This window comes from Ailuropoda melanoleuca, chromosome 9, assembly GCF_002007445.2.
Source record: "Ailuropoda melanoleuca isolate Jingjing chromosome 9, ASM200744v2, whole genome shotgun sequence".
NCBI lineage: Eukaryota > Metazoa > Chordata > Mammalia > Carnivora > Ursidae > Ailuropoda > Ailuropoda melanoleuca.
Window position 1 is genome coordinate 62917089 of NC_048226.1, and position 16054 is coordinate 62933142.

Here is a 16054-nt window from a genome sequence, read left to right on the forward strand (position 1 = left end):
CCAGGACCCAGGGTCATGACCTGAGCCAAAAGCAGACGCTTAACTGACTGAGCCACTCAGGTGCCCCTCTAATGGCATTTTCAGAAATGAAAGAGCTTCATTAACTTTTTCAGGATGCCATTATAAATTATACCTAGTTAAAAAAAAAATCAAGTTGTGGGCCACCTGGGTGGCACAGCGGTTAAGTGTCTGCCTTCGGCTCAGGGCGTGATCCCGGCGTTATGGGATCGAGCAAAAAAAAAAAAAAAAAAAAAAAAAAAAAAAAAAAAAAAAAAAAAAAAAACCACTCCCCCTGCTTGTGNGTGCCAAGGGATTGATCAGGAAGGGGCAGGAGAGAATTTTCTGGGATAATGATAACATTCTAAATCTTGATAGGGATTTAAGGTACACAGGTAGCGTCACCTGTCAAAACTCATCATTTAAGATTTGTACATTTCACATTTGCAAATCTTACCCAAAACACACACACACACACACACACACACACACACACACACACAAATAAATACTGAAATCCAGTTCATAATACTTATGCTGAAATGTTTAGGGGTAAAGTATTCTAAATAATTTTCCAACTGGTTTTAAATAATCATTTTATTTTTAAAAATGAATTGATGGTTAAATGGATGGATACATGATAAAGCAAATATAGCAAAACAGTAACTGCAGAATTTAGGTGGTAGGCATATGAATGTTTACTGTAAAATGTTTTTTTCTTTTTTTTTTAAATAATATTTTTTTATTATATTATGTTAGTCACCATACAGTACATCCCTAGTTTTTGATGTAAAGACTTAACTTTTTCTATTTGGAGATTTTCTTAATCTTTGTAAGGTAAATTTACACATAATTTTAAAACATGAAAGATGCACTAACAAAGTGTTAAGTCTAATGATAGATCTTATTTTAGTTTAAATTTGGGTGGTTAATTTGGGTGGTATTTTTATTTTACTTATTTATTTGGCTTTCCACTACTTACAAAGCAATTAAAAACTAAAAATAATATAAATTCAAATTATAGCTACAAGTTTTAATCAATCTAAGATATATAAAAATATACTGAATCAATTTCTCAAAACCATATGCAAAGATTTAGCGTGACTGTTAACATTTACTTAGGTTATATATCTTAAGAATTTACTTTTTTGTATTTGTTAAGTATTACAACCATATTTCATCTCATTATTTTTAAATATTTACTATCAAATTCATCATCAAATACTTGATTTTGAGAATTTGTGAATCTTAACATTTGAAAAAATATACTATGATATTCAGACATAGTACATTTAGTATCTACTATAAACACAATTATTTAAATAAATTTAATTGTGCATCATCAAAAAATTTTACCTCAGTGGTACTGAATTCTTTGTCTTATGGCACATAAAGAGTACACATAACAATACAATGTATTACCTTGTATTTAAAAGAATACGTATTAACAAAGCATTTAACCATCATCACCTACAGTATATATTAAATATAATTTACACACTATAAATTAAACATGTCATTTAAAATTCAACATTACTCTAAAAGAAGGCACATGGAAAATAATTCATAGTCTAAACACTGTCATATAAGATGCAATAGTGTATAGTGAAATCTTTCAAAAATGAAAAAACACCAAGTTGATGTCTCATACAAAAAACCAGAGTACTTAAATTGAATATATAAGAAATCTAATGGCATTTTTATTTTTTAATTTTTTTTAAGATTTTTAAAAATATTTTATTTATTTATTTGACAGAGAGACAGCCAGTAAGAGAGGGAACACAGGCAGGGGGAGTGGGAGAGGAGGAGGAGCCTGATGTGGGGCTCGATCCCACAACGCCGGGATCACGCCCTGAGCCGAAGGCAGACGCTCAACGACTGAGCCCCCCAGGCGCCCCTAATTTTTTTAAAGATTTTATTCATTAAACAAAGAAGAGAGCTCAAGTAATTAGAGAGGCAGGCAGAGGAAGAGGGAGAAGCAGACTCCCCGCTGAGCAGGGAGCCTCATGTGGGGCTCGATCCCAGGACCCAGGGTCATGACCTGAGCCAAAAGCAGACGCTTAACTGACTGAGCCACTCAGGTGCCCCTCTAATGGCATTTTCAGAAATGAAAGAGCTTCATTAACTTTTTCAGGATGCCATTATAAATTATACCTAGTTAAAAAAAAAATCAAGTTGTGGGCCACCTGGGTGGCACAGCGGTTAAGTGTCTGCCTTCGGCTCAGGGCGTGATCCCGGCGTTATGGGATCGAGCCCCACATTGGGCTCCTCTGCTATGAGCCTGCTTCTTCCTCTCCCACTCCCCCTGCTTGTGTTCCCTCTCTCGCTGGCTGTCTCTCTCTCTGTCAAATAAATAAATAAAATCTTTTAAAAAAATAAATAAATAAAATAAAATAAAATTTAAAAAAATCAAGTTGTAAAAATAACAATGTGCTATTTAAGTTCACATGGATAAGAAAAGATAGGAAGGTGGCAAAAATAACCTACTATCCAAATTACTAATATACGAGATGAAATATTTTTACTAAGCTTATTTTTCAAATTTAATATTCTTTTACAGAATCAAGTCTACATTTTAAAAATAAAATCACTCCTCCCTATGTTTTGTGGCATTACATTTCATAGGTAAAGCTCATGGCATTTAAATTTTTGCAAATAAAATTGAACAAGATTGACTCAGAAAAATGGCAGCAAACTCCCTGAAATGAGTACAACTCTGGTATTTAAACATATGTAAAAATAAAGTTTTTTATGCTGCACAGTCCCTAAATGCTAAGGAATCTGTCAACTGATACAACCAAAGAAACAACGATCTGGAACAATGCTGGAGGAAAATATGACAGTAGAAGATTATGTTTACACTATTTTATGAACAGCAAAAAAACGTTCAAGGGTAATTTTGTATGTACATCTTTACCTTCCACACTGACTTTAGAACCTAACCACACACAAAAAAATGTGTGTTGCACTTTTTTTGAACACAGAAGTCTCCTAGAAACATCTCATGGAATTAATGTTCCACAGAACAGTTTGGAAAACTGATGTAGCCACACAAAGTCAACATTCAAATTGAACATTCACATCAATTCTGAGGAGTAGCATGCTGACTATAATATGAATTCCATTACATATGGTAATTTGCTTTCAATAATTTCATAAAGTTAAAACTGACTACTTCAAGGATGTATTTACTAGAATTATACTGTAAAAACATTAAATTAGAATTACAATATTCTAATCTCTTGAGTCTAGTGTTTAGGCTCAAAGAAAAGTCATAACATAAAGATGAAAACTACCAAACAGAGATATCATATTACACATTCAAGGCATTTTTATAATAAAATATTTAACTCTAATAGCAGATTTTAATAAAATGCCAATGCGATTAAGCCACCAACAAGCTAAAATAGTACCAGGAAAGTCCATTTTATCTTTATTCTATTTCAATAGCCATAACCTAAATTCTGAATTTAATTTCCTCTCACTAAATGCCCACTCCATAAATGCTATTACAACACTAATTCAGAGCTCTAATTTATATCCCTCTAATCAAAAGCCTTCGATGACTTCCCATTGTACATTCAACTGTGATTATTTAAAAATAGCCTTCAATGTAATCCATAAGGTGGCACCAATCAACTTCCAAACTCTTGGCCCTCAATTCATCTTCACCCATTTCTCTTTTCAACACGTTATTTCTGAGACTCTAGTATGATTTAGGCACCTAGCTACATTCCAAATACTCTGTTCTAGTGGTTTTCAAACGCTAGCTTGCATCAGAATCTCTAGAGGGTTTATTAAAACAGATTGCTGGACTATAACTCCAGAGGTTCTGATTCAAAAGGAATGGATTTACATTTGTCACAAAGTTCTCAAGTGATGCTGATGTTACTGGTCAGCTCTACCCTTGGTGAACCATTACTCTACTCCAAAGGCCACAAACTGGCTGAATGATGCCCACCCACGTGTGTAGTGTTTTTAAAACATCTTGAATTATTTGCAAACATTTTTATGTTGAAAAACTCCACATAAAAAGCCAGACTTCTGCATTATTCCTGCATGTAAAAATTCTGCTGGAGCTAAATAGTAGCTACTCATTTAATCCTAGTCCAGGTAACCAAGTCCTAATTGGCCCTCTCTACACCCATTTAAAATCACTGGCCTACCATTGTATTTGTGCTTGTACACCCTGATGCGCTGTTCCCTTTTTCCACGTTGCTCACTCTGACTTAAACATCCTTTTCCGCTATACTGAAATTCTGAAATTCTACTTATTCCATTCTAAAGCTTGGAGTGAAAATCCTTTCTCAACAAAGCACCAGCAAAAATGGAATATATGTATTAAAGATTTAACTTAAATTTAATGTGTGCTTTAAGAATTGAGATTTTATTTATTTCTGCAAATACTAAAGTAGTATTCACAAAAATATTATAGATTAAATCATAACTATTTTTTGCTATATCTATGTAAAATTCTAATTTTGTTCATTGAAACTTTTTTACTGTGATTTTTACTGTGAAATAAATCTTTTTCAGAATAAGACATTAAAAATAATAAAACATTAAATCTTATAGCCAAAATATATAACTGTCTCAAGAGAACATCTTCTTTTGCTGGACAAAAAGGGGAAGAAGGTTGGGGGTAACTGATACAAGTCCCCTGGTTTTGTAACCTATGAATCTTTAAAAGCAATTATAATGAAAAACACTTCCATAATTTTTTCACAAGGAAGACATTTTAGTGGGTTTTTAATTCTATGGACTAGCAGAGGGGAAACCTACAAAGAAACAAAAACTGAGCGCTGGTCCTTCCTCTGCCATAAAGAGCTTTGTTACATCAAGTCACTAAGTTCTCCCTGGACCTCAGTTTCATTACCTCTAAATTGAAGAGGTGAAAAAAAGTGATTTCCAAGTACCTTCCAGCTCTAAAATTGTATCACTTCTTCAAAAACAGGAAACAATAAAAATCAATGTCATATAGGCAAGCTTCTGTTAATCAGGCTAGTATTGCTTCTAAATTAGATTGACTTAAAAACCTTGAACTACAGCTTTCAAAGCTCTAATTTAAAATGCCAAAGACTCAGAACTTTGAAAGAATGTATATGTTTGTGTATCTATTTATGTGTGTTCTAATTTAATGATCAAAATAAGAAATCTTTTGTAAGGCCAACAATTAAACTTCTTAGAAAAAAATTGAAGACAAAATATATAACCATACCAACCAATCAATAAGTTTTAATATATCTCAAAAGAAAATTAAATAATTATAAAATCATGTCAAAAAGGCTTTTTTTCACAATGAGATTAACAACACTTTTTAAGAGTATGTATTCTGCTTCAGTATATTCCCAAATGAAAGTAATTTGGCCAAAATTAAAATCAGCAAATTACAAGACTGAAAAAAAATATTAGAGACTATTATATTCAGGCAGATCATGCCGTAAGCGAACTGCTTTCAGCTTCTCCACTTCAATTTTTGCTCTTAGCAGCTCTTCCTCTAGCTGCTGCCTTCTTTTCAATCCATCCCTCTTCTCCTGAACATACAATCCAAAATTTTTTTGATTTTCTAAAATTATCTGATGCTCCTCTTTCAGCATTTGCAGAATCTGAGGATCATACCCTAATTGTGGCCTAAAGTGTTCTCCACGCTCATGCCGAAAAAAATCATCTCTCCTTGGGATAGAAGATGGAGACGATGTCATTCTCATATCAACAGAGGAAAGTGACGGTGACAAAGATCTCTCCATAACATGTACTAATTCATGGTCTTCTCTTTGTTCTAAAATATCACTCTGTTGAGAATTTAAAACCAGTGGAGGAGGGGGCTTAATGTCTTCTTCTTGCTTCACCTCCACTGTAATAGCAACTGGATGGTGATCCAACATTACCTGTAGTGAACTCGTACCAGCCTGTGCTTCCTCATCCAAGTTTGCACTACAGCACACAAAAAAGCATTACAAAATGTAAATCAAATGAAGACAAGAACATAGTTATAGCATAATTTCATATTTAGTATATATCAAAGTGTCAAGCTTTAGAGCTATAAAGAAAATTGTGAAACAAAAAAAAAATTGAATCCTCGGAATAACAAAGTGACTACATTTAAAATTTCAAAAATACATACATATAGCTCTCACCCACCCTTAACTTTAAAATTGAGTTCTTAAAAGGACAAAAAAATACAAATATTACCCAAGGCCAATGAAGTAAATAAAAAGAAAAGCCTTTGTTAATGCTTTCAAAGAGACAGCACATGTTCCTACAAGCCTGACATTCTTAAATGGTATAAAGGGCCATTTACTGCACTTTGGGCCTTGCTATCCCCACACCTTAGCCCTAGATATCCTGCTTCTGCTCTCCTGGACTGATTAAAAATCTAAAAATCACCAACATCAATGACTTCTAGGATAGTAGAAAGTCATTTATGGGAGGTATTGATTTCTACATCTGTCAAAAAAAAAAAAAAGAAAAATCAAGTTTTTGTATGGCTTTGGGTATGCCCAACTATCCGGGTATTATCCTAACTATACAATTTCATATACCACGGTATTTATCCTTTACCTATCCTAAACTTGATTCCATTGCCCTTTCAGTCTTTCAACCATCAGTCAGATAAAGTTCACAGGGAAAGGGCTCAAATCTACCACTGTATCCCCAGCACCTAGCATAATACTGTACTTGGAATCTAGTAGGTGCTCATCACATGTTGAATGACTGAAAAAATGTTTTTTTTAATGAAGTATTTTTAACTGGCTTATATACTACATATTGAAAGTCTGTTAAATTTACATGTAATTTCCATAAAATATGCACTTCTTTTAGAGAAAACTAGTTTCAGCATAATTTAAACTTTGACATAACATTATTGGTTGTGACATAAACACAATGTATCTTAAAATTCTACTTTTTTAAAAAACCAATTTCAGGAATAACATGAAGCTACTAATTAAAAATATCTAATCTTGTTTCTTGAAGGTTTTTTTAAATTTATGCTTCTGCCTAACTTAAAAATAAGTTATAGAGGAGAAAGAGATTATTGGAACATTAATGAAAAAATGCTATGCTTAACATTAAAGAATATTTTACAAATAATAAGTAACATAGTTAAAAATACATTCATTCTACATGGATGATTAAAATGCTGGAACAGGGGCGACTGAGTGGCTCAGTCATTAAGCATCTGCCTTCAGCTCAGGGTATGATCCCAGGGTCCTGGGATCAAGCCCCGCATAGGGCTCCCTGCTCCACTGGAAGCCTGCTTCTTCCTCTCCCACTCCCCCTGCTTGTGTTCCCTCTCTTGCTGGCTGTCTCTCTGTGTCAAATAAATAAATAAATAAATAAAATGTTGGAACAAGCTCAAGCAGAACATAAGGAAAAAAATTAAAACTCCCCGTATATCACTTACTATTGGCATTAAATGGCCAGAAATACCAGATATTTAAGAGATACAAATAAAATAAGATATAGTATGTTATGAAAAATCTATTTGTAGATTACATAAATTCCTTAATTTTCATTCTTTTTGTCATCTTATGCATTTCAAAAGAAAAACAATACAATAGCAATGTAATTCATAGTAAGGCTTCCCTTTATTAACATCCCTAAAACCTAGAAAGGAAAAAGGTTAAAACTACAAATGAAAATGAAAGTTTTAAAAATCCACATAATTACTATCCAAATTAGTATGTATAATGGAGTATAAGACTATTAGACATACACATTACACTCCCATGTAAATTTTAAAATGCCTTTTATCTGAAATATACCATTCCATTTTCTTTGAAACATTACAAGTAGGCATAACAAAGTAAAAAAAAAAAAGAAAAAGAAAAAAATGTTTTAGAGAAAGTCACAAAAAAGGATAAACAGAAGAACTTCTAAAATTTATGAATTCTGAAGATCAAATAGACTGCAAAAACGCAAAATACAATCTGATACCAGAGAGAGGTAAAAATGAAGACATATATCAATGCACTACACAGGTAGCCTTACAAAATAGGTATATATCTTTAAATACGTTAAATATAAGCAGTAATATTTTCCTTAGTAAGAATGGAGAGTTTGGTGAGATTAACAGGCATTATTTATATAGAAGCAAAATTAAGATTATAGATTATAAACTTCCGAGAATTAAGATCCAAGATGTCAATTAAATAAGTAGTGAGCACATTAATACGTAAATAAACGAAAATGCTAAAACAAAGAAAATGGCAATGTGGACACTAACACAAATAAGCATTTAAACAGCTTATTTCTCATATTCTTCCCTTTAAAGTATGAAAAGTTGTTCTTGCTTAAACAGTAGGTTTTGTAATGTATAAATTACTCATTTTATCAGAGCGATGTTGTTATCCCAAAAGATTGTGAATATGGTTAGAGTCAAAATGTAAACAGGTACTTGTATATTATTTCTCTTCTATAGTCACTGTATTTTGAAAATATACAACTAACTAAAACTACAGTTTCTATGTATAGTTTTCAAATTATAAAAACCTATACTTAATACCCCAAAGGTAGTTTTATACCTGTAATGCAAAAGCCACTTTTCTCTATGATTTGAGGGGGACAAATTTTTAATGAGTAGTACTGTATAAAAAAGTCTTACTGTGTTTTTTGGATACCCAGTAAATTATGATTTAATCATTTCTCACCATAGAGAATATTTTAAGCACTGATGAATTAATACACTGTAACCAAGTTCCAGATTCCCACTGGTGATTTTTTTTTTTTTTTACTATGTTATCTACTAGCAGTAAGCAGTATATGGTAAGCAGCTGGTCTCAAAAATATTACCCTAGTAAATTATAAAAATAACAAATAAGTTTGGCTAAAAAGTTTTTCTCCTCTGTTTCTCTCCTAACTTCAAAAGGATTTCACAGGTGATCAATAATTTTGCTTATATAATGACTCTTCCACCAAGAAGAAAGCATTGCAAACCTTTGTTTGAAATGTCCCTCAACTAATAAGTTTACAACTTGTTTAAATAACCCTAAATGGTTCAGAGAAAGAATGCAGCTGCCATTTTTATCTTTTGCCAGGGATTAAAATTTGAATTAGTAATAAGTTTTGAAGATTCTCAGGCAAGTAGTTATGTAGAGCATAAATTTAGCCAAAAAAACTTTCTAATCCTATAAAAACTTAGTTGCTTATTCATATATTAAAATTCATAGATTCATATCATTGCAAAATAGTATGGGAGTGCTTACCCCTTTTCTGTATGACTCAAGATCAAAGTGAAACTAGACCATTAATGAATAAAAACTACAAAAACTTTTTATTAAGTAATCTGAACCCCTAATTAGGCATTAAATTCCTTTCCTTGTTTTCATCTTTTATTTTGAAGATGTTGGAAATAAGCTGTCTTAATATATACAATCATGCCATTGATAAATTTACTAAATTATTGATTTTAGGTTTTTAGCTCAATTAATAGTCACTAAGTATAGACAGTAACAATTCATTAAAAAACAAGGGTTCCACTTCTCCTGAAACTGCTAACTTTGCATATAATTGAAAATTCCAATGAAATATAATCTTAAATGAAATAAGATATCTCTCAGAAGCTAATTAGCAATTTAAATTTAAAGCTTAAAAAGTTTATTATGAGATTATGCTACAAATTTCATCCCATTTATTCCTCCCTAATCTTTACTTTTAAAAACTACAGAGAGAGGGAAGGGGGAGGGGAAGAGAATAAAAAGTGGCTTAAATCAAATGCAGCAGAAAAATTCCTCATAGCCTCACATTTCTTTTTTAAGAACGCAAAACAAAGACACTATTCATTGCTCCCGTAGTGGGGATGCTTACTATGCATATCTCTATCACAACTAAGCCAGAGCCCAATAGATAGGAGGCGCCATAATTTTCCACAAGAAAATAAAATAAAGCTTACCTTTGTATGTGGTTCCTGTCTCTTACCAGGCAAAAACTGGAAATCTGGGGAATCATCTCCATAACTTTCTTGGTTGGCTCAGAAATATTGCCTTTAAAATCTGATTGGGTCTCTTTTTGCTGCAATAGCTCCTGTTTGGCATATTCTTTGAGCCTTTTGTAAAGGGTGCGTAGGCCCTGGGCTGTTCGAGGAGGGCGATCTACTCCAATTGCATTATAGTTTACTGCTATGATATCCCAACATCTATTCTTTTCCACTATTACTGAATGTTTATTAGTGTGTTCTTCGAGAATTTTAACATATGGCTTCACAAGCTTTAGCAAATCAAGCTTTTCAGATAAGGTAAAATTGGAAGATCTAGCCTTTCCTACCATTGTTCTTTTCAAATTAAGTAGGCAGTTTCTGAAACCACCATGCAGCAGCCTTCAGCTCTGCTCAGCTCTTTTCACAAACAGAAAAAGATCAGGCTTAACTAGGCTAGCCTCATTTAGGCCCACGCCTACAGGGGAGGGTTTATTAAAATTCCTCCAGCTTAAGCTGACGCAGGTTCAGGAAATCTGCTTAAGCCAAGCCTGACCTACATAAAGCTTCTCACTGAAGAAGACAGGAAGGCACAAGCAAAACACACTTGTGTATAAAGAGAACAGCTCGAGATAGGATTTAATACACAAAGGTCTAGAGATAAACATGGAACACAGCTAAAAATTAGCTAATTTAGTGAGAATATCGAATTTCCACACATGTATGCCTAGCTCATAGATTGAAACTGCATTGCAGTATCACTTTAATAAAAACAAAAGAGGAACTGTTTGTGCTATTTGTTTACAAATCCAGTAGACAGGAAAATGAAAAACTAAAGATATGAGTGATGAACGTAATGATTCCTAAACAGAGCCCCTAATCACTGTTTTCTGAGCTGCTGTTCTCTCTTACCAAATCTGCATAATGCTGGTCCTGCTGTCAATCAGGAATTGCATATCCTCTAGCTAGTTAGGTTACACCCAGACTCAGACTTCACAGTAAAGCTAAGCTTCTCCTTCATTTTACAGTCTACAGTAGCCACATTTTTTTCAGTCACTTAGGAAAAAAATTTTGTTCGGAAAAGCAGATAAAAATTATGTTTTTAAAGCAAGGGATTATTCTAGCTATAATGTACGTGAATATGCTAGCCTGCTTTATCATGTGTAAAAAACACCATTCACAGTGAGAACAGAATAATCATGCCTTAAGACTGCATACAACAAAATGGCACTTGCTATTATTAAAGAGTAGGATTTTTATTTAGCCATATTTATACAATTTGGATTATTAAAAATAAGACACCAGGCTCAAAATGGAGTCACTTATGCTAAGCCACACGTCACCTGAGACTTAATTACAGTTTTGGCTCTCCCAAAAATGGAATCTTAAACCAGTCAATCAAGAACTATGTGATCAGCACTAGCGAGGTAATCTGCCCGACAGACTCCTGCCATAATCTAAAGGAAAGTGAACACAATCAATCTACTTTTTGCCAGGATAATTTCCGTGTTCCCACTCACTTCTGACTATGAAAGTCATTCATTTTGTACAGCTCCTTAGAGCTTCTTTCTACCTGTTAAATGGGATGCTGCCCAATTCATAAATCACTGAATAAAGCCACTAAGAGCTTCACAATTTACTCAGCAGAACTTTGTTTTTTTAACAAAAGTAAACAGCTAGTCTAGCCATTTGCCAGGCCACCAGTTTGCAAACTTAGAATGTATTTTCTAATCCCTATCTGAAAACATAATAAATGTATGCATAACAATATGCAACAATGTAACGTAAACAAGGTAAAAAAAAAAAAAGCCTATTTTCTTCTCATAATACAAGTGTAAGGCAGGCCACCACAAAAATGAGCCACTTTGGATGAAGACTACTTTGAGTTCAAAGCAATCAAAATCCAGCAGATTCAGGAAAAGCTCTTAACGTCCCCCCTCAACTGCCTAAATTTTACACTGGAAAGGAGCCTGTACCAGGAAGAAAGTTACTAACAGCGACTGCTCTTTACTTAAGAAACATATCTACTGTACCTCCGTGACAGGGCAACCTTTGTTTTTCATACATATACTATCACCTTCCTGCTAAAGGTCTTCCTCCCCTTTGTATCCCAATACTACTAGACCCCCGCCTTAGCTCAGGATGTCATATAAGCCTTAAGTTCCCTGTCTTTGAAATCTCATGTCTGTGTGGATTCCCCATATGTACAAAACTAAATTTGATTTTCTCCTGTTAATCTGTCTCAAGTCAATTTAATTATTAGTCCAGCTAAAAAGAGCTTGAAGGGCAGAGGATATTTCTTCCTCCCTAACATAGTCTTTAAGCAGTTATACTGCTCAGTAAATTGCAGAAAATAAAAACGCAAATGATGTCTGTCCATAGAGATGCAAACTGAAAACTGACCCACCCCCAACAACCTGACCAAAGTTACTCAAAGGAAAGCAAGAACACAGGATATATACTGTCTTTAGATAATACTTTGTTATTTTTGAAATAAATAACTGGTATTGTATTAAAAATGAAATACTAATAAAAATATGAAAAACCATTAAATCTCACTGATCATCAAAAAATGTACACTAAAAATATTTTCATCCACAAGATTGACAAAATTCTTAAAGACTGCGAATGTCAAGTGGATGAGGGTGCAGGGCAAAGAGTTCTCTAGTACTATTCATGGGAGTGTAAAACGGCATTTTGGATTGCAGCCTGAGAGTATTAATATTTTACATGTGTAAAACCTTCTAAAATTGCAGTAATTTTACTTCTCAGAATCTAACTTAGAAAAATATTCAAATACAAGGAAGAAACAAAGCACTCTATGAAGTTGCATAGTATTGAAGGCAATCTAAGAACACATCAGGTGGGAACAAAAAATCACTAGAATACACCCATATTATGGTCTCCTCTAGGCAGCACTAAAATAATAAAATACGCAGATTTCTATGTATTGACAGACAACCTCCAAAACACATGGCAGATGAGCAAGTAAAAGAAAAACACATACAAATATAATTCCATTATGTTTACCAGAAACACGCAACCTAAATATTTCTGTAGGTACAGAAAAAATATACATAGGTACAAAATGTAAGTAGGTACATACATACATATGAAAATGCACTCCCAAAACATCTAGAATACAGTAGTGTTAAGAAAAGAAAACCACAGGCCCTAAACGGTGTCACGTAGACCAAGTTCCCAAATCGGGGCTTAATACCTAAACTAATTACAGTGTCAACCTCCCCCAAAAATGTGGCCTTAACTGGTCAGTCAGGAAATTTTTCTTTCCACCAGTGCCAGTGAGTCTGTCATCTGGGTCCCCTCTCCCTCAAAGAAATATGAGGTACTCTGCATAAGACCCATTCCCCTAGAAAACAGCCTCCTCAATCCTTTTCTTTTGGTAATAACTTTCTTGTCCCACCCTCCTACAAACCTTCCATTTTATACAACGCTTTGGAGTGCCTCTCTCAGCTTGCTAGAGGAGGTGGTGCCCAATCCATTATTCTTTAATAAAACCAATTAGATACTCAAACTTACTTGGCCAAATTTTGTTCTTTGGCAGTAACCATGAGCCACGTATGGCTATTGAGCATTTTATATGTGGTTAATGGAACTGAGGAACTAAATTTTAAATTTTATTGAATTTTAATTAATTTAAACTTAAAAATTTTAAACTGAAGCAGCTTATTTTTCCATTAAATACAACTTTACTGTTTTGGTAGGATTACATTTTACATAACCTTTTGATCACATATGACACTACTCTTTCTAAATATTACTGACAAGACCATCCCCTTTGACCAAACTTTAAGTCAGGCTCCTCTGAGCCTTCTTCTCAACTAGGCCTTGGCCTTGGCGTTGGCCTAGACAGCCTGCCAGGCCCAGAGTTGGCAAGAATCTACTCTTGTTACCTAACCAAATTCTTCATACCTCCACCCTGATCCACTCACTCCCTTAGCCTGCCCACTGGCTATAAATTCCTGTTGTATTGGGAGTTAAATTCAATCTCTACCCTCTTTTGCAATAGTTTTGAGTAAAGTCTTCTTGCCTACTTTACTTGTCCAATGCAATTTTTCTTTGATATTACACATAATCACATCATGAGTGTAGTCAATCTTTTTTCTTTCTTTCTTTTTTTTTTTTTTTAAAGTAATCTCTACAGACCCAACGAGGGGCTTGAACTAACGATCCCGATCCCAAGGATCAACAGTCTACTAACTAGGCCACCAGGTGCCCCTCCACCAATGTAGTCGATCTTAACAAACTGATTCCATGAGTTTTTTCTAGGCAATGATGTTAACATTTAATGGACTTGTTTGAATACTTTATACAGACAGTACAAATTACAATGATATGTTGTGTAAACTGTAACTGATTATTAATCTGAAATACTTATTACAGTTTTTTTGCATTATAAATTATTTTTCTAGCCAAAAAAATGAGAATGGACAAATTTTTTTAATATAAAATGAAAACAGATGCAGAAGCCAGTACTCTTATTGAAACAATGAAGAAAAAAAGACTGTACTAAGTCATATCACGAATTTTACAATAAACATTACATACAATTTGATACAGAAGAGGAATAAACGGTTCACTGTGTAAAAGAATTTTAAAGATTATACACTAGACAATATTAGGAGACATTGTCAACAATGTCATAATCAACAACAAATACATAGTCAATCTAACATGAAGTTTCCTCTCAACAAGAATGGATGAGGTTTAGTCACCTCAAATCAGAATTAAATACCCAGAAATATTTTAAGGTCTGAGCCTATAACTTTGGCCAGCCATAAAATGGTTTGGGTTCTGGCACAAAAAAAGAAAACCATTTTTAGATGAAGAGCCGGTAAAAAAAGAAATTTATTTCAGTCATGGAAATTTTGTTAGATAATATTTTTTAATTTAATATTTAAATTCCATCTCCAACCTCCCTCCTCTCTCTGAAGGAGTGAGGCTAAAAATTCCAAGCTTGTAATCATGGTTTGATCTTCCTGGCAACCAGCCCCCATCCAAGAGCCCACCAAAAGCCCACCTCATTAGAATGAAAGAAACTAATATAGCCCAGGATATTCCAAAGGATTTAGTAGGAACCTTATGTCAGGAACCAGAGTCAAAGACCAAATACTAGAACAAAAAAATAAAAATGTTCTTAGTACTGTTATCACTGAGGAAATTAGAAGGGTTGGAGCTCTATGTCAGCAATCGGGGTCAGAGACCAATAGATACATTTTATATTATCTCACAGTCAAATTACAAAATTTACTGCAACCATGCTACATAAATCACAGACCTACTCTACACAATCTAGATTTACATATATCTTCATACATCATACATACAATCTAGATTTATATACATCTTCATACATCAAACAGCTCCATGTTGGGCCAAGTCCTGTTCTTGGGATAAAAACATTTTGAACAAGGGGCACCTGGCTGGCTCAGTAGGTAGAGCAGGCAACTCTTGATCTTGGGGTTGTGAGTTCAAGCCCCACACTGAGTGTAGAGATTACTTAAAAATAGAATCTTTAAAAAATGTATTTTTAACCAAAGGAACCTCTGCCCCAGAAGCTGGTTGGCAGGAACCTAGCCTTTAGTTAAATTTTGAATACTAAAAATGTTGCTACACTACTCATGTTTATTTCAGACATTTTTTCAATTAATCATTTTTCAGTATAGTTAACATTACGGATGTTGGGGGTGTCCCACTAACATCCATTCCACTCCATTGTGCAGCAGCCAGGAAGTCAGGATGAGATAGCTCTCACTTCCAAGGACAAAGCTGAAAAATGTGTATCTGACTGGTACATTGATGATTCTCAGAAACCAGTAAGTCTTCTTTACAGTGATAATATAGGTCTAAGGTTAGGAATCCCTTTGATCACAGGAAAGTGGTACAATATCAGAATGAAATTAAGAAGTCTTTTTTTTTTTAAAGATTTTATTTATTTATTTGACAGAGAGAGACAGCCAGCGAGAGAGGGAACACAAGCAGGGGAGTGGGAGAGGAAGAAGCAGGCTCCCAGCGGAGGAGCCTGATGCGGGGCTCGATCCCAGAATGCCGGGATCACGCCCTGAGCCGAAGGCAGACGCTTAACGACTGTACCACCCAGGCGCCCTGAAATTAAGAAGTCTT

At 34.0% G+C, this 16054-nt stretch overlaps 2 protein-coding genes across 4 annotated transcripts in view; both read right to left on the minus strand.

Moving 5' to 3' along the window:
- RAD54B (RAD54 homolog B) overlaps window positions 1–16054 on the minus strand; it is an 88214-nt gene that overhangs the window by 45519 nt on the left and 26641 nt on the right. The gene's annotated exons all lie outside the window — the stretch shown is intronic.
- On the minus strand, window positions 2347–12305 carry FSBP (fibrinogen silencer binding protein). The gene is made up of 2 exons (XM_011237444.3): window positions 9890–12305; window positions 2347–5931 (listed from the first exon to the last, which is right to left on the minus strand). The coding sequence occupies exons 1-2, from the start codon at window positions 10261–10263 to the stop codon at window positions 5406–5408; spliced, it is 900 nt and encodes a 299-aa protein (XP_011235746.1). The 5' UTR covers window positions 10264–12305; the 3' UTR covers window positions 2347–5405.